Source organism: Hemiscyllium ocellatum, chromosome 28 (assembly GCF_020745735.1).
Source record: "Hemiscyllium ocellatum isolate sHemOce1 chromosome 28, sHemOce1.pat.X.cur, whole genome shotgun sequence".
NCBI lineage: Eukaryota > Metazoa > Chordata > Chondrichthyes > Orectolobiformes > Hemiscylliidae > Hemiscyllium > Hemiscyllium ocellatum.
In genome coordinates, this window is record NC_083428.1 from 2,702,777 (window position 1) to 2,728,077 (window position 25,301).

The 25,301-nt window shown below is 45.7% G+C and overlaps 2 protein-coding genes across 3 annotated transcripts in view; one reads left to right on the plus strand and one right to left on the minus strand.

The window, feature by feature from the left end:
- Positions 1 to 19,204, minus strand: part of tmem59l (transmembrane protein 59-like) — a 53,938-nt gene extending 34,734 nt beyond the window's left edge. The window contains exon 1 of the mRNA XM_060845874.1: positions 19,148 to 19,204. Within this exon, the coding sequence (XP_060701857.1) occupies positions 19,148 to 19,201 (54 nt within the window). The 5' untranslated portion in view covers positions 19,202 to 19,204. The remainder of the gene's footprint in view (positions 1 to 19,147) is intronic.
- crlf1b (cytokine receptor-like factor 1b) lies at positions 1,596 to 23,476 on the plus strand. 2 transcript variants are annotated; one of them, XM_060845872.1, is made up of 9 exons: positions 1,596 to 1,987; positions 7,232 to 7,510; positions 11,546 to 11,675; positions 13,887 to 14,056; positions 15,065 to 15,222; positions 16,856 to 17,024; positions 18,067 to 18,245; positions 19,231 to 19,285; positions 22,839 to 23,476. In XM_060845872.1, exons 1-8 carry the CDS (start codon positions 1,927 to 1,929, stop codon positions 19,279 to 19,281), a joined length of 1,197 nt encoding a protein of 398 aa, XP_060701855.1. In that variant the 5' UTR covers positions 1,596 to 1,926; the 3' UTR covers positions 19,282 to 19,285; positions 22,839 to 23,476. The 2 variants fall into 2 exon arrangements, with proteins under 2 accessions (XP_060701855.1, XP_060701854.1); XM_060845871.1 differs by having other exon boundaries at positions 1,597 to 1,987; positions 19,231 to 19,267.
- Positions 23,477 to 25,301: the final 1,825 nt, after the last annotated feature.

The window sequence follows — 25,301 nt, forward strand, 5'->3', positions numbered from 1 at the left end:
GGTATATCAGGGTGTTACAGTGAGGGGTGTGGGGTACATCAGAGTGTTGCAATGAGGGGTGTGTAGTATATCAAGGTGTTACAGTGAGGGGTGTGAGTTATATCAAGGTGTTACAGTGAGGGGTGTGAGTTATATCAGAGTGTTACATTGAGGGGTGTGGGGTATATCAGTGTGTTCCAGTGAGGGGTGTTGGTCTATCAGTATGTTACAGTGAGGGTGTGGGGTATATCAGTGTTACATTGAGGGTTATGGGGTATATCAGAGTGTTACAGTGAGGGTTATGGGGTATATCAGAGTGGTACAGGTGAGGGGTGTAGCTTATATCAGAGTGTTAGAGTGAGGGGTGTGGTGTCTATCAGGGTGTTACTGTGAGGTGTGTGGAGTATATCAGTGTGTTACAATGAGGGGTGTGGGTTATATCAGTGTGTTACAGTGAAGGGTGTGGGGTATATCAGAGTATCACAGGGAGGGGTGTGGGGTATAGCAGTGTGTTGCTGTGAGGGGTGTGGTGTGTATCAGTGTGTTACAGTGAGGGGTGTGGGGTATATCAGGATGTTACAGTGAGGGGTGTGGGGTATATCAGAGTATCATAAGGAGGGAGTGAGGACTGCAGATGCTGGAGATCAGAGCTTAAAAAACGTGTTGCTGGAAAAGCGCAGCAGGTCAGGCAGCATCAAAGGAACAGGAAATTCGACGTTTCGGGCCAGAGCCCTTCATCAGGAAGGGTGCTTCAGTTTCCTCCCACAGTCCAAAGATGTGCGGGCCAGGTGAATTGGCCATGCTAAATTGCCCGTAGTGTTAGCCCTTCCTGATGAAGGGCTCTGGCCCGAAACGTCGAATTTCCTGTTCCTTGGATGCTGCCTGACCTGCTGTGCTTTAACCAGCAACACATTTTCAGCTCTGATCTCCAGCATCTGCAGACCCCACTTTTTACTCAAAGGAACTATCACAGGCAGTATCACAGGGAGGAGTGTGGTGTATATCAGTGTGTTACAGTGAGGGGTGTGGGGTATATCAGTGTGTTGCAGTGAGGGGTGTGGGGTATATTAGAGTGTTACAGTGAGGGTAGTGGAGTATATCAGTGTTCTGGATTAGTGGTGCTGGACGAGCACAGCAGTTCAGGCAGCATCCAAAGTGCAGCGAAATCAACGTTTCGGGCAAAAGCCCTTCATCAGGATTCCTGATGAAGGGCTTTTGCCCGAAACGTTGATTTCGCTGCACTTTGGATGCTGCCTGAACTGCTGTGCTCTTCCAGCACCACTAATCCAGAATCTGGTTTCCAGCATCTGCAGTCATTGTTTTTACCTCTATATCAGAGTGTTATCATGATGGTGTAGGGTGTAACAGAGTGGTATGGTAATGGATGTAGGGCATATCAGAAAAGTGTGGAGATTCTGAGTTTTTGCCTTCTCTGCTATTATAAATTGTAGAGTGATTTTCGGATATTCAATGCTGTTTACTGTCCCATTAAGTGTTCCCTGAGCCATTCACCAATATACAGAGTGAGTCATCGCTTAATTATTGGCACTGGCTGCGGGATAGGCTTGAACAATCTGTAGGCTGACTGGAATTGTAGGCAGCCAGGGTTAATTACAGGAAGGATTATTCAGTCTAACACAAGAGGCGTAATTGTGCAGGGAACGACCGAACTTTTTTCAGAATAGTGAACACTGATGAACTGAAGGGGTTTGGAGGGTGGGGCACTGCAAGGATCAACTTGTCACATTGCAGCCTGAAAGGTAGAGGACTGCGGAACTCCCTGGCAGGCAGTGGACAGACCGGGAACATTCTCCTGCAGAATCACTCATTCAGACACCAGGCACTGGGAAGAAACTCTCGCTGTTTCTTTAAGTATTTTTCTGACTGGTTTGACCCCAACACCACAGGGAAACTCGTAATTTTTAATCAAACAACAGTGGAACTAAGATGCCGTCGCTCGTTTTCCTTCTTTTGTTGTGTCTGATGAAGCTGGTTTGGAGTCTAACACGTAAGTCGCACTTTGAAAACCAGTTGGGAAAACGTTGCTTTGGCTGATATGAAATGAGGGGGTTAAACTCTGTCTGCACTGGACCCAGAGTAACAGGTATATGAAGCAAGTGAGAGGTCAACTAGTGGTGCTGGAGGACCAACGTGAAACTGTTAAACATTGCTGTGGATCTAGAGGGGCCAGTGTCACCCATACTGTACCTTCAGTGTGTTTTGCTTGCAATCAAGACGTGAGTTACAAATAATTGCAATTCCTGTTAAGTTCACCCTTTGTTATTGTGCAGCAGGAAATTCTTAAAACCTGGGAACTGCAGAGGGATTTAAATTTTATAATGTTTCTTTCTCTTTGTCTTTTAGTCATAATGTGGGTTTGATGAAAGACGAGGAGAGAGGATAGAGAGAGAAAAGTAAAGGAAAGGAATGAAACAGTTAATGGTGGGGGGTGGGGGGGAGGTGTGCAGATTGATCTGCTAAACGAAATAATGAGAAAGAATGTGGTCGACTCAGAAAAAACATGAAAGACCCTCAGAAAGAGCTGAGGCCAAAGTGGGAGTGTAATAAAAGGAGGATTTAGTCAGAGCCCCAGGGCCACATGCACACACCTCTTCCCAGGACAGAGATTGGTAACACAGACCGACGGTTCCTGAAAGTGTTGACTGATGCCGTCTTCAGAGCCGAGAGGAAATCAGTGTGGACCTGCTGTTACACAACTTGGAATGTGCTGGAGGCTGGTGAACAGGACTGTGCTCAGAACCTGCAAACAAGCCATCAGGCTGTCAGCAATTACTCTGAGAGGCAACCTTCAGTGAAAACTCCCTCTACACTTTTCAACTGGAAGAAATGCGCCCCTTGTATTGTTCCCCATCAAACATTCCCAGGACAGGGACAACACGAGGTTAGATACAGAGTAAAGCTCTCTCTACACTGCCCCCATCAAACAATCCCAAACATGAGCAGCTCAAATACTCCCAGGACAGGGACAGCACGGAGTTAGATACAGAGTAAAGTTCCCTCTACATTTTCCCCATCAAATACTCCCAGGACAGGGACAGCACGAGATTATATATAGAGTAAAGTTCCCTCTACATTTTCTCCATCAAACCCTCCCAGGGTTAGATACAGAGTAAAGCTCCCTCTATGCTTTCCAATAATGTACCGTGACCATGTGGACTACAGCCTCCTCAGATGTTCGTGTATGACCTGGTCCTGAAGAAATGATCTCATTTCTGGTTCTTGGAACATGTGGCCAACAGTTTTGAAATAATTATTTAATATTTAAAGCTGGAAAAAGACCTTTTATCCAACCCCATCACTCCCCTTGCTTATCTTCTCATAAACCTAGTATCACAGACTATCAACATTCCCTCCTGGTCCTTTCTCTCTGCTGTGTTTATCTAGCTTCCCCTTAAATTAACATATTCATCTCTACCACTTCCTATGGTCCACATCCTCTGTCTTCTCAACTGCTGCTAGTTGCAGCTTGTGGTGAAACGCCTTGAGGGTGAAGATTCTCCTAAAGATGGAAGTGGCCTGACTGTGGCTCCCCTTTCAGACCCCAGTGAGAGGTTAAACCTCCTACCAGGCCTGCTGTCAGTCACTGAAAGGGCTGAATGCAAACCGTCTGCCTAGTGTTTCTTGACAGTGAAGGCCTCCTCTCGGTCCTGCTCTCACCCTTTCTCCATTACCCCTCTACGATGTAGACGAGTGAATTTTCCGTGGTTCCTTAAATGTCATGGCCTTGGGATATCTTACAGTCAATCTGATATAAGTTTCCCATATGGTCATTGTTCGTAGAATCACAGAACAGTGATAGTATGTGTTGCCTCTCTGTAGGAACTCTTTAGCTGCTCCCACTCCCCCTGCCTCCTCTCCACAACTGAAGTTTCCTGCGACTTTTGATTTTCTGAGGTCCACTGTGGTTTCTGGAACGTGAGGGGGGAGGTGGGAGGGGTGCTTAATGTGTCCACGTGGCAGTCAGCCTGTGTAGACCCTCTGAGTGACTGTGGGACCTCCATAGATGAGAGGGAATAATCCTGCGCATTCTCCCTCCTCAGACAGGAATCTGATTCCCTTGGGAATGCCCTGATTGGAACTGTCACCTTTAGGACGGGAATACAGAGCTTCACCACTCAGTTCATGAAAAAGCTTTTCTTCATGTTGTCTCCTGTCCTTTTGTCATTGACATTAACACTGTGCCCTCAGGTTCTCGCTCCTCCCAACAATTGTAATTTAGGAAAAGGCAGTCTCTTTTTAAAATAGGATTCACAGTCAACTTGACACCAGCAGTTTATAGTATTGTGCAGGATTTAAAGCCTGCTCCCATTGCAGCTCCCAGATCTGCTGCTGAAACTCCACTTTTGGAAGTGGCGTTGAATATAGCCTCTGATCTAACAGCAGACGGGAAGTCTACTCTCTGAAACATAGTCTGTTTTTAACCCCAAAGGAGCGAGGTCATTCAGTTACTGATCTTAGCCTAAAGCTTGCTGGTATCAGTGGGGGTCAGTCAGGGGTGGGGAGGGGGTGGTGGGGGGTTGTTATTGCTGCTGAGCTTCGAGAGTCTAGTCAGCATTATCAGTCTCTGCCTTTCATTCAGATCAGGCAGGAGGACAGTGGGATCTCCCAAAGAAGCCAAGGCTGGTGATCATTTCAGAATGGATAATATGTAACAACAAAGACCTGCATTTATTTATCACATTTAATAAAGTTTAAAACCTTCAAGATGATTCATGTGAAGGTAATACTTGACATCAGGCCAGTTATGACGACATGAGGCTGCGTTGCCAAGAATTTCATCAAAGAGAAACAGACTGTCTGTCTAAAAGGAAAAGAGAGAAGCCCACAGACTGAGAGTTTTAGGGAAGAGTTGAACAACCCGGTGCTGAGGCAATTAAAGGCATGTTGACCAAAGGGGGAGGTGCACCGAGATCTCAGAGGGTGGTGGGGATTCGGACGGTGCAGGATTGAGATGGAGATTCTGAGGGGGATTTGAAACCAAGTATGACGATTTCAAAATCTAAGTGTATTTTGGGCTGGATGACAATGAGCTCCAGCAGAGGGTCAGTCAGTACATAGTGAGGTTAGCAACGTCAGCAACGGCACAATCACTAACTGTGACTCAGTGGGTGATACTCTACCCTCTGTCAGATGGTCACAGTCTGGAGGACATTATCCAAGTTAGTGCTGCATTGGCTGAGGGAGTGAGACAGGGGGCTACACTGCCAGAGGGAGTAAGATAGGAGGCTGCACTGCCAGGGAGAGAGAGAGAGACAGACAGAGGGCTGCACTGCCAGAGGGAGTGAGACAGGGGGCTGCACTGCCAGGGAGAGAGAGAAAGACACAGAGGACTGCACTGCCAGAGGGGGAGAGATAGAGGGCTGCACTGCCAGAGGGAGTAAGATAGGAGGCTACACTGCCAGAGGGAGTGAGACAGGGGGCTGCACTGCCAGGGGGAGAGAGAGAGAGAGAGAGAGAGAGGGCTGCACTGCCAGAGGGAGTGAGACAGGGGGCTGCACTGACAGAGGGGGAGAGACAGAGGGATAACCTGCCAGAGGGAGAGAGACAGAGGGATAACCTGCCAGAGGGGGAGAGACAGAGGGCTGCACTGCCAGAGGGAGAGAGAGAGACAGAGGGCTGCACTGCCAGAGGGAGTGAGAGAGAGAGAGAGACAGAGGCTGCACTGCCAGCGGGACAGAGACAAGGGACTGCACTGCCAGAGGGAGTGAGACAGGGGGCTGCACTGCCAGAGGGGGAGAGTCAAGGGGCTGCACTGCCAGAGAGAGAGTGAGACAGGGGTCTGCACTGCCAGAGGGAGTGAGACAGGGGGCTGCACTGCCAGAGGGAGAGAGAGAGAGAGACAGGGGCTGCACTGCCAGCGGGAGAGAGACAAGGGACTGCACTGCCAGAGGGAGAGATAGGGGGCTACACTGCCAGAGGGAGAGAAACAGAGGTCTGCACTGCCAGAGGGAGAGAGACAGGGGGCTACACTGCCAGAGGGAGAGAGACAGGGGGCTACACTGCCAGAGGGAGAGAGACAGGGGGCTGCACTGCCAGAGGGAGTGAGACAAGGGACTGCACTGCCAGAGGGAGAGATAGGGGGCTACACTGCCAGAGGGAGTGAGACAGGGGGCTGCACTGCCAGAGGGAGAGAGACAGGGGTCTGCACTGCCAGAGGGAGAGAGACAGGGGGCTGCACTGCCAGAGGGAGTGAGACAGGGGGCTGCACTGCCAAAGGGAGAGAGAGAGAGAGACAGGGGCTGCACTGCCAGCGGGAGAGAGACAAGGGACTGCACTGCCAGAGGGAGAGATAGGGGGCTACACTGCCAGAGGGAGAGAAACAGAGGTCTGCACTGCCAGAGGGAGTGAGACAAGGGACTGCACTGCCAGAGGGAGAGATAGGGGGCTACACTGCCAGAGGGAGTGAGACAGGGGGCTGCACTGCCAGAGGGAGAGAGACAGGGGTCTGCACTGCCAGAGGGGGAGAGACTGGGGGCTGCACTGCCAGAGGGGGAGAGACTGGGGGCTGCACTGCCAGAAGGAGAGATACTGGGGGCTGCACTGCCAGAAGGAGAGATACTGGGGGCTGCACTGCCAGAGGGAGACAGACAGGGGGCTGCACTGCCAGAGGGAGAGAGACAGGGGGCTGCACTGCCAGAGGGAGAGAGACCGGGGGCTGCACTGCCAGAGGGAGACACTGGGGCTGCACTGCCAGAGGGGGAGAGACTGGGGGCTGCACTGCCAGAGGGAGAGACTGGGGCTGCACTGCCAGAGGGAGAGACTGGGGCTGCACTGCCAGAGGGAGAGAGACAGGGGCTGCACTGCCATGTGGAATACAGCATTGCTGGGTTGCTCCTTTGTGCTCCCAGAGGGTGTGCTTTTGGCAGTTGGAGGTAACGTTGCATGTGAGAGTGTCTGAGGGAGCACTGCACAGTCAGAAATGCTGCTCTTGATGTGAGTCTTGCTGCTGCTGTTTGGATGTCATACATCAATATCCATAGAAGAGCAAGAGGCCAATGTCCATCCCTGAGAAACCGCTGCCCATATTGTTTGTGGGAGCTGGTTGGGTACAAAGTGGCTGTGGTATTTCCTACATTCCCACAGTGACCACGTGTCCAAAGCAATATCACTGGCTGTAAAATACTTTAGCACAAGTTAAAGTCATGAGGTTCCTCAATTTGAAGGGAGAGAATTCTGGGTAAGGCAAGTTCTATTTTGATTTTGCTGTTTTAAATGTTTCCTTCCTTTGCAGCACTTGCTGTGGTTGTGCCTCAGGACCCCATTCTGACCATTGGCTCATCTCTGACTGCTACATGCATTGTGAACCCTGAGGCTAACGCGGACGCCCAGGATCTGTACTGGACACTGAACGGCGAGCAGCTTCCTGCAAACTTGTACAGTCTAGTGAATGACAGTGCACTGAAGGTGACCCTTCGTGGACTGAACGGCTCACGGCAACAATCCGGTGATAACCTTTTGTGTCACCGTAGTGACAACAGAGTCCTGGCTGGTTCATGCCTCTATGTGGGCTGTAAGTTACTCTTGCTTCTAATCACTGTTAGCACCAGGAGCCTGTCTGAGTGTGCATCACATGTGATGAAAGCACTTAATTATGAGTGTGCAAAAGTGAGTTCTTGCTGATCACTGTGCATCAACTGAGCATTTTCCCATTTGCTGGTGGGATCTGGGTATCACTGGTTGGGCCCAGCATTTATTGCCCATTCCTAGTCTCCCCTTGAGAAGGTGGGGGGGGGGGGGGGGGGAGGTGAGCTGCCTTCTTGAACCGCTGCAGTTCACCTGCTGTGCATTGACCCACAATGCAGTTAGGGAGGGAATTCCAAGATTTTGACGGAGCGACATTGAAGGAACGGTGATATATTTCCAAGTCAGGATGAAGACTGGCTTGGATGGAAACCTGGGGGTGGGGATGGGGTCGGTGTTCCCATGTATCTGTTGCCCTTGTTTTTCTAGATGGAAGTGGTCATGGGTTTGGAAGAAGCTGTTTGAGCATCTTTGGTAAATTTCTGCAGTGCATCTTGTAAATAATACACATCACTGCTACTGAGCGTTAGTGGGAGAGGGAGTGGATGCTTGTGGATGTAGTGCCAATCAAGCGGTTGCTTTGTCCTGGATGGTGTTGAGCTTCTTGAGTATTGTTGGAGCTGTGCCCATCCAGGCAAGTGGGGCGTATTCCATCATACCATCTGTTACAACCTCTGTAACATTGCCATTCCCTGTCCTTCCATAGAAACAGAAGATAGGAGAATGAGGAGGCCATTCAACCCTTCCACCCTGCTCCACCATTCATGTTCATGGCTGATTGTCCAACTCAGTAGCCTAATCCTGCTTTCTCCCCATAACCTTTGATCCCATTTGCCCCAAGTGCTATACCTAGCCACCTCTTGAATACATTCAATGTTTTGGCATCAACTATATCCTGTGGTAATGAATTCCACAGTACCTCAACAATTACCTGAATCATGTACTGTTCAAATGTTTCATCTAGACCTTTGTTATCACGGGATTTGATGATTTGAACCTGTCCAATCTCCCCCTTCCAACCTCCGTTAAAATGAGCTCATCCAGAACTCTGCAGCCCTCTAACACCAGATTCTGAAAATTTTTCAACTGCCCAGCTCTCAGGCAAAAGTGAGGACTGCAGATGCTGGAAATCAGAGTCTAGATTTGCACCACTCTAATCTAGACTCTGTATTGGCTCTCAGTCTGATAATGCCTCAGTTTTAAAATTCTTGTCCTTATTTTCAAATTTTTCTCTGGTGTCACTCAATCTATAATCTTCTTCAGACCCAGCACCCTTGAAGATCTCTGCACTTCTCCAGCCTCTTGCATGTCTCCCATGTTAATCATTCCATCTTCCTAGTTGACCACTTCTCTCTCCTACCCCGAACCAAGCTTCTTGTCATCTGTCAAAGTGCTGTATCGCTTTAAAGGATTCAGTGTTAAATTCCATTTGATACTTGTTCCTGTGAAGTATGTTGGACATTCCACTACATTGAGTGTTTTATAAATGCAAGCTGTTGTATCTGCATGTGAATGTCCAAGTGAGTGTCTGTGTGCAGATATGCCTGTGTCTCGATGTGTGTATCTGCAAGTGTTTGTGTGTCTCTCTAGAGTCATAGAGTACTCAATGCTCTGACCAATGAAGGCAATTGGGCCAAACACCACCTTCACTATTCTGTCTACCTGTGACACCACTTTCAAGGAACTATGTACCTGCACCCCTAGGTCTCTCTGTTCGACAACACTCCGCAGGACCCTATCATTAATTGTGTAAGTCTGGCCCTGTTTTGTCTAACCAAAATGCAACACCTCACATTTTTCTAAATTAAACTCCACCTGCCATTCCTCAGCCTACAGACACAGTTGTTCAAGATCCCATATTACACTTAGGTAACCTTCTTCACTGTCCACCATTTTGTGTGTGTGTGTGTCTGTGTGTGTGTGTGTCTGTGTGTGTATGTGTGTGTCTGTGTCTGTGTGTGTATGTGTCTGTGTCTGTGTCTGTGTGTGTGTGTGTGTGTGTGTCTGTGTCTGTGTCTGTGTGTGTGTGTGTCTGTGTCTGTGTCTGTGTGTGTGTGTGTGTGTGTGTGTGTCTGTGTCTGTGTGTGTGTGTGTGTGTGTGGTTGGGATTCCAGTCGATGTTTCTGGGCAAGTAAGATCCAGAATGAAATCTGGCTTTGATCCATTAAATTCTGTTTTCTTTATAAATTAACGTGGTGGTCCTACAGAAAATGAAATAAAGCAAACCAGGCTATACACAATATAATGCAGTCTGAAAGGTTTTGAGAAACAGCTCTAAACCTCACCCGTGACTGCTCCACACACATTTCCTGCCCCTGAAGGAACCTGCTGCTATTCATTGGAAGTTGAGCTTGTCTTCTGCCCAGTTAAAGACCATAAGACATAGGAGTGGAAGTAAGACCATTCGGCCCATTGAGTCCACTCCGCCATTCAATCATGGTTAATGGGCATTTCAACTCCACTTACCAGCATTCTCCCCGTAGCCCTTAATTCCTTGTGACATCAAGAATTTATCAATATCTGCCTTGAAGACATTTAGCGTCCCGGCCTCCACTGCACTCTGCGGCAATGAATTCCACAGGCCCACCACTGTCTGGCTGAAGAAATGTCTCCGCATTTCTGTTCTGAATTGACCCCCTCTAATTCTAAGGCTGTGTCCACGGGTTCTAGTCTCCTCGCCTAATGGAAAAAATTTCCTAGCGTCCACCCTTTCCAAGCCATGTATTATCTTGTAAGTTTCTATTAAATCTCCCCTTTATCTTCTAAACTCCAATGAATACAATCCCAGGATCCTCAGCCGTTCCTTGTATGTTAGACCAACCATTCCAGGGATCATTCGTGTGAATCTCCGCTGGACACGCTCCAGTGCCAGTATGTCCTTCCTGAGGTGTGGGGACCAAAACTGGACACAGTACTCCAAATGGGGCCTAACCAGAGCTTTATAAAGTCTCAGTAACACAACGGTGCTTTTATATTCCAACCCTCTTGAGACAAATGACAACATTGCATTCGCTTCCTTAATCACGGACTCAACCTGCATGTTTACCTTTCGAGAATCCTCAACTAGCACTTCCAGGTCCCTTTGTACTTTGGCTTGAATTTAAAAATAGTTTTGAAGGGACCCTTGTGGTGCAATGGTAGTATCCCTATTTCTGAAGTAGGAGGCCAGGATTCAAGTCCTACCTGCTCCAGAAGTGTGCTATAACACATCTGAATTTCCTATTAGAAAATATCTAAAAAGCGTTGAGACACAGGGCAGGACCTGCCATTCATTCTGCTTTGGTCTGGGCTTCATGGTAAGTGCATGTTCTCCAGTGAGCCTGCTGGTTCTGCCCCATCGTGGTTCAACATTTACTCACAAGTTCTCTCTTATCTTGCTGGCAATGGCCAACTGCTATTGAAAGTGGACAGGTTTTGTTGGATTTGTAGTTAATGTCACAGGGACCACTCCCCCCATTCTCCTGTTGTTCAACACATCCATCCTGTCCGCTGACAAATGAAATGTGAACAGAGTCTTCTTCACCCCAAATAGATGTTTCTTATCTGTCCAACAGCCCTCCCTGTTCTAGAGCAGGAACTATCATCTCAGGACAAGAGGTTGGCCATTTTGGATTGGAATGAAGAGCGATTGCTTCAACCAGATAGTTACAAATCCCCCTGTGGTGTGGATGCCTGAACACTCTGGGTGTTAGATTTTTGGGTTCCAAGGGAATTAGGAGGAATTGGAAGACTACAAGAATGAGTAGAATGGCAGCCTGATCTGACCAAGCAGGATCATGGGACTATACAGCCAAGTCCTGCTACTATCCCTTCGAGCTCTTCAAAGGATTCAGTCATTCCATTAAAAACTCTACTTCTGAACAATAAGATGGGACCAAGTCAGCAGGTGTTCCCTGGGCAGAACTGTGAATTCTGAGACAAAAAACCTTTCAGCAAATATACCTTTCACTCTGCTGAGCGGTTGAAATGTAGTTGTTGCTTTATTTTTTCTCTCTCTCTCTCCCTCCCTCCCTCCCACATGGAGTTCCCCCAGAAAAGCCTACCAACATTACCTGCTGGTCAAAGAACACTAAGGACCTCACCTGTAAATGGAACCCAGGAGGTGAGGGTGAATCCTTCCTTCATACCAACTATACACTGAAATACAAGTTACGGTAAGGCACTGCACATCGCAGCCCTTCTGCTTTGTTGGTTAACACACAGGTCAAAGGATCCAAACTGAACACACTCAATTCAACCTATTTTATTAATCAATAGAAATTGACAGCCATTTATCCAATTTGTTAGTGATATAAAGATTGGTGAAATAGTGAGGAATGCCGATGCAAAATTACAAAGAGACATCGACAGGTGAAATCGATGGGTAAAACTGCAGCAGATGAGTTTCAGCACAGGAAAGTGTGAGATCATTCAATATGGACCAAACAGGGGTACACCTGAGTCTTATTTAAATACTGAAAATTTAGGAAGAGTGAAAGTCTCCAGAAATGTAGGTGTCCACGCACACTGATCACTGATGGAGTTATAGCCAAACTAAACAACACCTGGAGTAACTGTGAACCACACCTGAGAAAGGTACACGACACAGGCTTTGGAAGTAATGTAGCACAGATAGGACACACAGGGTAAATTACTAGATGAGATGACAGCAGAGAATGGGAATAAAAAGGTCCTCAGAATAGCAGCCAGAGTAGTGTTCTGCAAGGGTCAGTGTTGGGGCCACAACTTTTCACTTCATACATTAATGATCTGGATGAAGGAACTGGGGGCATTCTGACTAAGTTTGCAAAGGATACAAGGACAGGTAGAGGGACAGGTAGCATTGAGGAGGTTGGGAGGCTGCAGAAGGATTTGGACAGATTGGGAGAGTGTACTCCATCTGCCACTTCTTTGTCCAATGTGGGAAAGTGTGAGGTAGTGCACTTCGGTAGGAAGGATCGGGGCATGGACTACTTTCTAAATGGGGAGAAAATCCAGAAATTTGAAATGCAAAGAGACTTAGGTGATCTAGTCGAGGATTCTCTCAAGATAAACTTGCAGGTTGAGTCTGTAGTTAGGAACGCAAATGCAATAATGGCATTTATTTTGAAAGGACTTGAGTATAAAAGCAGGGATTATAGAGTTCTATAAGCTCTGGTCAGACCACATTTGGAGTATTGTGCACAGTTTTGGACTCCATTTCCCAGGAAGGATGTATTGGCCCTGGAGCATGTTCAGAGGAGGTTCATGAGAATGGTCCCAGAAATGAAAAGCTTATCATATGAGAAACATTTGATGAATCTGGGTTTATAATCGATGGAGTTTAGAAGGATGAGGGGGATCTAACTTAACATACAGAATACTGAACATCCCTGGACAGAGTGGATGTTGGGAAGTTGTTTCCATACTGGGAGAGATTAGAACCTGAAGCACAGCCTTAGAGTAAAGGGAAAAGAGATAAGGAGAAACATCTTCAGCCAGAGAGTGGGGAGTCTATGGAATTCACTGCCACAGAAGGCTGTGGAGGCTAGGTCATCGAGTATATTTAAGACTGAGATAGATAGGTTCTTGAGTATCAAAGGGATCAGGGTTACGGGGAGAAAATGGGAGAATGGGGTTGAGAAACTTAGCCATGATTGAACGGCAGAGCAGACTCGATGGGATGAATGGCCTAATTTCTGTTCCTATGTCTGATGGACAGAAACTAGGTTTGTATTCTATGCAGTAGAGAGGGTTATGGGGTAATGTGATTGAATTTTTTTTCAGGAATCTAAAAGGGAGTGACTGGGTAAGTGAAGAGCAATTATTTCCACTGACTGGGGAGATGATGGAGAAAGAGACAGAGTGGAACTATTTGAGTGACAGTTGGTACAGGGAAAATGGTATTTGAATAACTCACTGGAGTTGTTTAAAGAGGCAACAGAAATGGTCACTGATGGTAATTCTGTTGATGGCTGTACATGGACTTTCAAAAGGCATCTGTATCAGTCAACTGGCTTGTGAGACAAAAAGGCCAAGAAAAGATGTCTGAAAATATGTTGGAAACAAACTGAATTGAGGCATTCAAAAGGTCATTTGATGATTATTTGAATAGAAGCAATGTACAAGGGAAGGGGAAGAGGCAGGAGACTGGCACTGTCGTAAACCTCATTGGAGAGCAGGTGCATCTTTCATCACTATAACAATTCAGAGATCCTGAGATTGAACCCAGTGGTCTCTATGGGGTGATCTTGATTTTGTGCAATGATAAAAAATGAGCAATGAATAAAAATGGTGTCATGTGATTTGTGTTATCAAATGAATGTTACCTATTTCATATAATGATTGAGTGAGGAGCTAGCCCTAATGCTCCACGATGATAACATTTCTGACACTGCTCTCCTCAGCTGGTATGGTAAAGAGAATGAGTGCCAGGAGATGGCCAGAGCCGGACCAAACTCTTGTTACATTCCCAAGGACCTTGCCCTCTTCACTCCGTATGAAATCTGGGTCGAGGCATCAAACAAATTAGGAACTGCAGCTTCTGATATCCTATCCCTGGACATCCTGGATGTGGGTAAGAGACTTGGATACAGTGTTCAATGTATTATTGGAGGCATGATTTAAAAGGTCAAAGTATAAATGATCCAGGACTCTCCTCCCGTTTCTCTCACACACACACACACACACACACACACAGCTGCGACACAGTCCCCTGTTTTATATATACATACAGATACACAGTCAATGCTGCGACACAGTCCCCTGTTTTATATATACATACACACACAGTCAATGCTGTGACACATTCCCCTGTTTTATATATATACACATACACAGTCAATGCTGGGACACAGTCCCCTGTTTTATACATACATACACAGTCAATGCTATGACACATTCCCCTGTTTTATATATATACACACACACACAGTCCCTTGTTTTTTATATATACACACACACACACATACACAGTCAATGCTAAGACACAGTCCCCTGTTATATATACACACACATACACAGTCAATGCTGGGACACAGTCCCCTGTTTTATACATACACACATACACAGTCAATGCTGGGACACAGTCCCCTGTTTTATATATACACACACACACAGTCAATGCTGAGACACAGTCCCTGTTATATACACACATATACAGTCAATGCTACAACACATTCCCCTGTTTTATATATACACAAACATACACAGTCCCTTGTTTTATACACACACACACACACACACACACACACACACACACACACAGTCAATGCTGAGACACAGTCCCCTGTTATATACACACACACACACACACACACACACACACACACACACACACACACACACACACACACACACACACACACACACACACACACAGTCAATGCTGCGACACAGTCCCTTGTTATATACACACACACAGTCAATGCTGGGACACAGTTGCCTGTTTTATATATACACACACACACGGTCAATGCTGAGACACAGGCCCCTGTTTTAAAGACACACACACATGCACAAACACTCACAGCTTTGGGATACATTGCACTAATGTAGCCACGTGGTTGTTTACTGTTTGAAACAGTTACCACGGATGCTCCATTTGACGTCCAGGTGAATCGGGTTGGGGATCTGGAGGACCAGCTCAGTGTCCGTTGGAGCTCCCCGCCTGCATTGAGAGACTTCCTCTTTCAGGCCAAGTATCAGATCCGTTATCGTGTGGAGGACAGCACTGAGTGGAAGGTAAAAGGAGCTGGGCCACTGTGCAGGGGTGGGATAACAAAGTGAAGACACATAGTTTTTGATTGTCTATTAGGGAGGGGAAATTCAACTAAGATTCCAGATCACCATCTCTGTCCTGGAACCCCTCTTGATGTGTGTACACAAAAGTATGCCTGTGACCGTATAGATGTGTATGCATGCAGCTATGCTTACAGATTGAAGAATTAGAATTAGAAGCCCTGTTGTGTGGAAACAGGCCCTTCGGCCCAACAAGTCCACACTGACCTTCCAAAGTGTATCTCACCCAGACCCATTCCCTTACATTTAGCCCTGACTCGTGTACCTAACCTACATATCCCTGAATACTATAGGCAATTTAGCATGGCTAATTCACCCATCCTGCACATCTTTGGACTGTGGGAGGAAACCGGGGCACCCGAATGAAACTCAGGCAGACGCGGAGAGAACTGCAGACTCCACACAGTTGCCCGAGCTGGACTCGAACCAGGTCCCTGGTGCTGGGAGGCAGCAGTGCTAACCACTGTGCCACCGTGCCACCCTGTGTTGTACGTGTTGTCATATATACGTGTTGCTGAGTATATGTGTGGCCATGTACACACGTAAGTAATTAGCTGTGTGTTGTACATGTACCTTATTCAAGGTCAGGTTGAACTGAACTATGATGGCTCCTGTGGTCCGACCTCTTGCTGTTACTGAGTGCCCAGAGCAGCAAACACTGATTGATGTAGCAGCAGGGAAAGCTCTGCAAATCCAAGCAGGGGCAAAAGGACAGTGTTGATGAAGTCCTGGGTCAGCACTGCAGGTTTCACTCAATATGCACAGAAATGGGGTTATAGCTGATCTGTATCCTAGCTGTTTACCCATCCTGGGACGATATCCATTAGCTTCCTTGCCCATCAATAACCCAACCTTCTGAAATTTCCACCTGCCCTTGAGCTTCAACAGGTTAATGGGGGCGGAGCTCCAGGTTTCGGGTCCCTTTTGACAACACCCCACTTTGCATTGTCTATCCTTGCCCCTTGTATTTTGTTCTCCCTTCTAATGATGAGACCAACATTTGTTGCTCATCTGTAATTGCCCTTGCACTGAGTGGCTTGCAGTTAAGAACTAACCTTGTTGCTGTGGGGCTGGAGTCACATTCTCCCCTTAAAGGGCATTAATGAACGAGGTGGGTTTTTACAACAACCGTTGATAGTTCATATGGTCACCCTCACTAGCACTAGCTTTGAATTCCAATTGCATTTAATTTCCCCCTCAGCTATGCTGGGATTTGAATCCAATATCTCCAAAGAAACAGCCTGCATCTCTGCACAACTAGCAAAGTGCTACATTACCATTACCGCACATCTGCTCTGCGTTCTACCACCCGGAGAAAAAAAATATTTCTATTGACCCTTTCAGCTCCTTCAGTCATCTTAAACATGTTCATTGAATTACCCCTTAGTCTTCCAAACATGACAGCTGAGTAAAACCATTAGATATAAATGCAGAATGCGGACATTTGGCCCATTCAGTCTGCTCCATTGCTGATACCTGTTCCCTACCTTCTCCCTATAATCTTTGATCCTGTTCCTAATCAAGAAGCTCCCTGCCCACATAATGTAAGCCACTCTCTGCCACTTTCTGACTGCAGGTTGTGGATGACATTGGAAACCAGACCCTGTGCCGACTGGCAGGGCTGCGACCGGGCACTGTGTATTTTGTCCAGGTGCGTTGTAACCCTGTTGGCATCTACGGTTCAAGGAAAGCTGGGATTTGGAGTGAATGGAGCATCCCCACAGCTGCCTCCACACCCCGGAATGGTGACTATTTCTTTGCACTTTTCATTTGCTGAATATGACAAAAAAATCAAAAATGCAGGGACCCAAATCCACAGCATAGAGGGATCCCACATTCAACAATAGGCAGGCAAACCCGAGAGGGTACCAATGCAGCAGGGTAGAGGGGTTACAGTGGATCAACTACTGAAGCTTGGTTCAGGGATATTAAAGGGGCAATGTAGAGATTTAACTCAGTATCTAACACAATGCTGTACCTGTCCTGGGAGTATTTGATGGAGACAATATAGAAAGAGCTTTACTTCAAGTTTTAAAAAGTAAAGGGAGCTTTCCTCTGTATCTAATCCCATACTGTACCTGTCTTAGGAGTGTTTGATGAAATCAGCGTAGAGAAAGATTTATTTCGAGTTTAAAATAGTAAAGGGAGCTTTCCTCTGTATCTAACCTCATGTTGTCCTTGTCCTAGGGATGTTTATTGGGGACAGTGTAGAGAAAGCATGTGCTTTACCCGTGTTGATGTGAACAGTGTAGAGGCAGCTTTTCTTCTAGTTTGCAAGAATAGAGTTGAGCTTTACTGTGTATCAAACCCCATTCCATCCTCATCATGGGAGTGTTTGATGGGAACAGTGTCAAGGAAGATTTCTGTTCAGTTTAAAAGAGGGCGTTTAGTCTGTATTTAACCTGTTGCTATACTTGTGGTGGGAGTGTACGATAGGGACCGTGTAGAGAGAGCTTTATGTTCTGTTGAAAAAGCAGGGGAGGCTTTACTTTCCCTTTTAAAAGAGTAGAGTAGGCTTTACTCTCAGCTTGAAAGGTTAGAGGTTTACTTACCTAATCCTGTGCTGCTCCTGCCCTGGGAGTGTTCGATGGCAGTGTCTAGGGAGCTTCACTTTCAGTTTAAAAGAGTAGATGGAGATTTACTCTGTGTCTAACATGATCAAAGGCAGTGTAAACAGACAGGAGAGTGAGTTGTTTGGGTCTCAATGGTGTGGTGGAAGCATTGATTTTCAGTATGTTGTCTTATCACAATGAGCTAATTAGCAAGGCTCCCCCGGTGTCTTGGCAGAGCGATCCGGTGGTACGTGCTACCAGAAGAGTGGGGAGAGTAGTTCCAATCTGCGGCGTGAGCTCAAGCAGTTTTTCGGCTGGGTTAAGAAACATGCCTACGGCTGCGCTGCTCTGAACATCAAACTATACGACCAATGGCGCGTTTGGCTGCAGAAATCGCACAAGACACGGAACCAGGTACACACAAAACTGACAGACTCTGGCTAGTGTCCTTGTACAACAGGCAAACACTGCAATGGTTTACATTTGCATACTGCCTTTTAACATATTACAGTGTTGTCAACAATAATGTCCCTCTCTGGAACTGTAGTCATGGTTGGAACATCGGAAGCACGTTTACCAATTTGTACAAACCAAGATCCCACCGATTGTAATGTGTCAAAAGATGAGATAATCATATAATTTTCTTAATATTAGTTGAGGGATAAATATTGACTAGGAGACAACTCATCTGTGGAATAGTTCCCAGCAGAGCTCTCACATCTACCCAAAACATCAGACTGGCATTGCTTTAATAAAGACAGTAGCTTTGACAGTACAGCACTCCCTTTGTACTGCACTGGGAATGTTCAGCTTAGATTCTAGGCCTCTGGGATGGGCCACAAACCCAATGCCCATGAAGCACATGTTGAGCAGTTATGGAGCATCACAATCAGGTGCAGAGTGGTGCTAAAGTTGGGCCCTGCAGAGATAGGTGGGTGTCCATCTATTTTCAAGCCTTTGGGCTCCAGTGAAGAAAGAAAACAGCAGATTATAAACGTTGTTGTGGTTCTGTTCGCCGAGCTGGAAGTTTTTGCTGCAAACGTTTCGTTCCCTGGCTAGGGAACATCATCAGTGCTATTGGAGCCTCCTGTGAAGCGCTGCTTTGAAGTTTCTTCCGGTATTAAGAACAAACCACTATAAATACCGGAAGAAACATCAAAGCAGCGCTTCACAGGAGGCTCCAATAGCACTGATGATGTTCCCTAGCCAGGGAACGAAACGTTTGCAGCAAAAACTTCCAGCTCGGCGAACAGAACCACAACAACGGACACCCGAGCTACAAATCTTCAACCAGACTTTAGATTATAAACGGTCACCTCTTTTGCCTCCACTTTCACCAACATGAATCCTCTCTTGTTCTCAGCCATCATTGACTCTTCCACCCTTTCTCTTCTCCCAGAACCAAGAAGTCGCCGTTTTCATTGGACTGCAGGAAGGTGAGTCAGATTAAGCTGGTAAGTGAGTGATTACTATAACAAATCAGTTAAGAGACAGTGAGCAGAACACTGTTGTGAGAAATCAGAGATAACGTTTCAGGTTCAGTGACACTTCCTCGGAACCTAATATTTCCCGCAGGCCAATGCTCTTTCCCATAGCTCAGCAAATATTTCTCCAATTCCCCTTTGAAAATGACGATTGAATCTGCTTCCTCTCTGGCAGCATGTTCCAGATTTACTTGCTGAATAGAAATAGTTCTCCCATACCTCCCTAATTCCTGCTGTTCTTTTGCAAATTCTCTTAAACCTGCACTCCCTCTAGTTACTGACCTTCTCTCTGAAGTGAGTTCCTTTTTATTTATTCTACTTGAACCCTTCATGATTTTGAAACATCCATTAAATCACATTTTAAACTTCTTCACTCCAGAAACTTGGAAAATAGGAGCAGGAGATTATTCAGCCCATCAAACTCTCTCTGCCATTCAACATGATCCTTTGTCTCAACATCACAATTCTGTACTCACCCCATAACGCTCGACACCCAATTTCTTCTCATCAATCCACGAACCCTCCCTCCGGACCCTTAGAAAGGGATAAATAATGCCCCTGTCTTCAGTCATAGAACAGAATCCCTACAGCGTGGAAGCAGGCCATTCGGCCCACTGAGTCCAGATTGACTGTCCGAAGAGCATCCTGCCCAGATCCACAACTCCCACCCCATCCCTGTAATCCTAAATTTCCCATGGCCAATCCACCTAACCCACACATCCCTGGATACTATGGACAACTTAGTATGGCCAATCCACCAAACCTCCACATCCCTAGACACCATGGGCAACTTAGCATGGCCAAGCCACACAACCTACACATCCCCGGACACACATGAGCAACTTAGCATGGCCAATCCACCAAACCTCCACATCCACAGACACTATGGACAACTTAGCATGGCCAATCCACCTAACCTACACATCCCTAGACACTATGGGCAACTTAGCATGGCCAATCCACCTAACCTACACATCCTGCTGGAAGCTACAGCACTCAGCAGAAACCCACATAGACACAGGGAAAATGTCTGTGTGAAGTTTGCATGATCACCCGAGGGTGGAATCAAACCCAGGTTCCCGGTGCTGTGAAGCAGCAGGGCTAATCACTGAGCCATCTTGCTGCCCAATTTCCAGTAAGCTTCTTTACTTCCTCCTCTCCATTCAAACTCCCACCTAGTTTTATGTCATCAGCATACTCCGAGATTATACTTGATTCCCTCATCCAAATTATTAACATTGTGAATAGCTGGAACCTAATGGTTGCAGCAATTTTCCTACAACTCTATCAGGCAAACAAGTTGGAAATTTCTGTTTCTATTTTCCCCCCTTTTTTAAGTAGAGGAGTTACATTCGCTATGCTAAAACCTGCCAGAATCTACAGGATTTTGGAAGATGACAAACAATACATCCACAATTTCCATGGCCCCTTCTTCCATACCCTGGCATGCAGATTCAGGCGCTAGGGATTTATTGACTCTCAGTCCTATTAATTTGTTTACTTTTTTGCCAAATACTGATTTCCTTCAACTCCTCCTTCTGAAATGATCCTAGCATTTCTATTTAGGCCTTCTTTTGTGAAGACTGAAAAAGTCATTGTTTAATTGTTAAAAATCACACAACACCAGGTTATAGTCCAACAAGTTTAATTGAAAGCACACTAGCTTTCGGAGCGTCGCTCCTTCATCAGCTGGTAGTGGAGGGCTCAATCCTAACACAGAATTTATAGCAAAGATTTACAGTGTGATGTAACTGAAATTATACATTGAAAAATTGATTGTCTGTTAAGCCTTTCATCTGTTAGGATACCATGATAGTTTCACTTCTTTCATGTGAAAATCATAAAACCTTTTTTTAAAAGTTGCATTGTTAGCTGTTCACAATGGGTGATAAGGCAACTTTTTCACGCAGAGGGTGGTACGTGTATGGAATGAACTGCCAGAATATGTGGTGGAGGCTGGTATAATTGCAACATTTAAGAGGCATTTGGATGGGTATATGAATAGAAAAGGTTTGGAGAGATATGGGCCGGGTCCTGGCTGGTGGATTGGACTGAGATATCCCTGATTGGACTGGGATATCTGATCGGCATGGACGGGTTGGACCGAAGGGTCTATTTCCATGCTGTACATCTTTATGAATTATGAATATGTTGAAGGTGTTAGCCCCCTGTGTTCTCTGTCTATGCCATGATGTTTAGATTGATTCTAATCTAGAAAGTGAGATAACGGAGTTTTACATGAATTTATGCAGTTTTTGAGCTCCGGGTTCTACATGAATGCATGCAATTTTTGAGCAAAGTACAATGTAACCCTGCAAGTACAAATACACCCCACAAAATATATGTATGCATGTGAGTGTGTGTATCTGTCTGGGTTGGGGTTGTGAGTGTGAGAAAGTGTGTGTGCATGTGTAGTGAGTGCAGAGTGCCTTAGTGTGTCTGTGAGGGTGTGTGTGGGTGTCTGTGTGCGCGTCGAGTGCGTGTGTGTATAGTGCAATAGTGGTCACCTGTAGTGTGACATGAACCCAAGTTCCCGGTTGAGGCCCTCCCTATGGGTACCGAACTTGGCTATCAGCCTCTGCTCGGCCATTATTCGCCGCTCCCAATCCCGAAGTCCGCCTTGGAGGATGGTCACCGAAGGACTGAGGTCAAATGTCCTGGACCGCTGAAGTGTTCCCCAACTGGGAGGGAACACTCCTGTCTGTTGATTGGTGTGATTTTTAACTTTGTACACCCCAGTCCAACACCGGCATCTCCAAATCATTGTTTAATTGCTTTGCCATTTCCTTGTTATTCATAATTAATTCTCCCACTTCAGGCTGTAAGGGGTCTACATTGGTTTTCACTCATTTCTTAAAAAACTCATAAAAGCAAACCCTTCAGTGTTTCTATGTTCCTTGCAGGTTTACTCTCATACTTCTATTTTTCTTCTTAATCATCCTAATGTCTCCTTTGAATTCTAAACTGTTCCCACTTCTCAGGCTTGCTATCTTTTCTAGCAACTTTATACAACTCTTCACTGGATCAAACACTATCTTTATTTTGTTAACCGTGATTGGGCCACATTCCCAGCCTCTCCAGTTTACAAAGTTAACTGCCCCCTGAAGCAATCCTGGATGCAAGTCAGTTGTATTAAAGAAACCAATCCAAGCAAACTTTTAATGAACAGACATTAAAGAAATAAGAAAAACACGTTATTGATGTCCCCTTACATTTTATAAAATAAAAATAGGAAGTGCTGGAGAAACTCAGCAGCATCTTGGAGAGTTAACTTTTCACGTCCAATATGATTCTTCTGCCGATACATTTTCTATGTGTTGCTCACACCCCTGCCCTGGAGATTAATTTTGCATGTTGGAGCCTATAGGGTTGTCCTGGAGACTTAACAACCATTCAGGATGTCAATAATAGGATTTTCAGTGTCTCGCTGTCTTTGTCTGTGGTTTTATTTATTGCTCTGTATATCTTGCTGTCTTTATTCACTTAGCTCTTTGTGAACCATATTTCTCTACTTCTATTTCAGATACTCCAGGCCGGTAACTCCAGAGATTCTTCTTCAAAAGGACAGATCCCTTTTGGGGGAGGATTGGTCTTTGATCCAACATGAATGTGTGAAGCAGCAGCAGCCATCCCAACCCTTCATTCTCATTGTTAGTCACAGAACAGTTACAAACACTCCCATAGGATTATTCATTCATTAAAGAAAGATATCCAAGCTGATTTAGTGACAGCAAGTGTTTAGACACTTTGACAGTTCACTTCAGCGATCGAGAATCAAATCCATCAATGGGATTGAAGGCCATTCCTCTAACTACTGGTCAACATTTCATATTTAACAATCTTGTCTTTCAGTTGTGTTTTCAGAGCCTTTAGCACTCATGTCTATTTCTTGTTCCTAACATCCTCTTTGTGTAGTTTGGTGTTCATTTTTGTTTTATAAAATTTCTTGTGAACTCTGTTGGGGTGTACTTAAAGGTGCTGTATGAACGTCAAGTGTTGTTAAATAGTCCAAAATCTCTGAGGATAGAGTACTTTTCTGAGGAAAATGCGCCCAGTACAGGGAACTATGTCTTTGCACATGAATGCAAAAACCGACTGAACCAAAATATTTGGGATTGATCATTTGTTTACTTTCTAATAAACCATTTTAATGTTGTTAAATGTTAAGATTTTCCTTTGAAGCAAAATTCTAGACAGCAATAGCAGAGACTCTTGGAGGCCCTAAGTGATTGTCAGATCCTACCTTCACAGATAGTTCAGTGGGTGAACTGCTCCAAAAGGTGCTCAACCAAGCAAGTTAGGAGATGCCACCCCAGGGTGCTGTGGGGTTTTAGAATCAATTTGTGCCCCTCCTCGTTTGGGGAGGGTTTGTATTGTATAGGGCAGAATAAATTATTGCTCTGACCATTAGGACATCTAAGGATGGGCAATGAATGCTGACCAGTGATACCCATATCCTATGAAGAAATAAAGGAAAAGATTTGACTAAAGCATTTGGTAAGGTCAATAGGGTCAGGACTGAGTCATTTGGCTCCTCAAACCTGTACCAACAGTCAGTAAGATTATGGAATTTGGCTTCTTTATTCAATCATTCACAGGTCATTAACATTACTGCCTATGCCAGTAATTCAGCTACTGCAGTTAGTGTAATGTAGGAAGCAAGTCACAGGATATTGACCCAGTGATACTAAAGGAATAATAACATAGTTCCAAATTAGAATGGAGAGTGACTGGAGGGGAACTTATAGGTCAGGGTGCTTCATTTGGGTGGTAAAGTTCACAGGTTTAGAAGGTGCCAGCAAAGCCTTGCCAAGTTCCTGCAGTGCATCTTGTAGATAGTACATGCTGCTGCAACAAGCTATTAGCAAAGGGAGTGAACATTGTTCGAGGATGAAGCACTGAACATGTGGGCTGCTTTACTTTAATTTGGTATGGTATAAAGCTTTGAGTGTAGTTAGACCTCACCCTCTTGACTTGTGTCTCCTAAATGGGGATAGGTTTTGTGAATCAGGTGATGAGTCACTTGCTGCAGGATTCCAGCCTTTGACCTGATCTTGTAGCCAAAGCGTTTATACAGCTGGTCCAGTTTTCTTTCTATTCAATGGCAAGCCCATCGATATTATTGATAATGGGGGGTTTTGGCATTGGTAATGCTATTGAATGTCAAGGAGAGATGGTCATTGCCCTGGCATTTCTATAGCATGAACGTTACTGACAACTTATCAACCTACATTGATCTAAAGTGGCATTCACACTACTTTGTTATTGACCTCATGAGCCTTGCCTCTAGGATCAGTTAAAATCTGCCTAATCACCTCCTTGAATATATTCACAGAACAAGCCTCTACTGTTCCTGGGGTGGAGAATTTAAATCACTTCCTATCCTCAGAGAAGGAATTTCTCTTTGCCTCTGTCTTAAATAGAGACCCCATATTTTTAAGCCACGTCACTGGTTACGGATTCCCTCACAAGGGTGATGATGCTCAGTGTCTACCCTGTCAAGTGTGTGGTCAGTGTGGATTTGGCTGGAGTGTGCAATCAGTATGAGACTGGCCGGAGGGTGCGGTCACTGTGGGTCAGGCTGGAATTTGTGTTCGGTGTGGGACTGGCCAGAGGGTGCGGTCAGTGTGGGATAGGCCAGAGGGTGCAATCTTCAACAGACTGACCAGTCTCCGCATCAGGTTAGGGTTGTTGGAGTGTCCCACTGTTACACTGGCATTAATAAAGGCTAAGCTGTGTGCTGGGGAAAAAAATGAAGCACTGCCGCTGTTAGGTGATAGCACGGAAAATAAGTACATTAAAAAAATAGCCAGGAGGTTTAGAATATCCTCAAAAAAAAAACCAAGAGATTTCAGTGTAGGGGACTGACCCTGTGCTGGCCAGGGCAGTCAGTGTGTTCCTGTTGCTGGTTTCCTACGGAGGAGGAGGAGGAGGAGGAGGAGGAGGAGGAGAGTTTTCTTTTTCTCTTCCCCTTGTTCGAAGGTAA

Bases quoted from the DNA above. Each gene is read 5' to 3' on its own strand.
- crlf1b (XM_060845871.1), top strand. From the start codon at position 1,927: ATGCCGTCGCTCGTTTTCCTTCTTTTGTTGTGTCTGATGAAGCTGGTT. The intron at 14,057-15,064 runs GTAAGAGACTTG...TGTTTGAAACAG, and splicing joins CCTGGACATCCTGGATGTGG to TTACCACGGATGCTCCATTT. The intron at 18,246-19,230 runs GTACACACAAAA...CTCTTCTCCCAG, and splicing joins CGCACAAGACACGGAACCAG to AACCAAGAAGTCGCCGTTTT.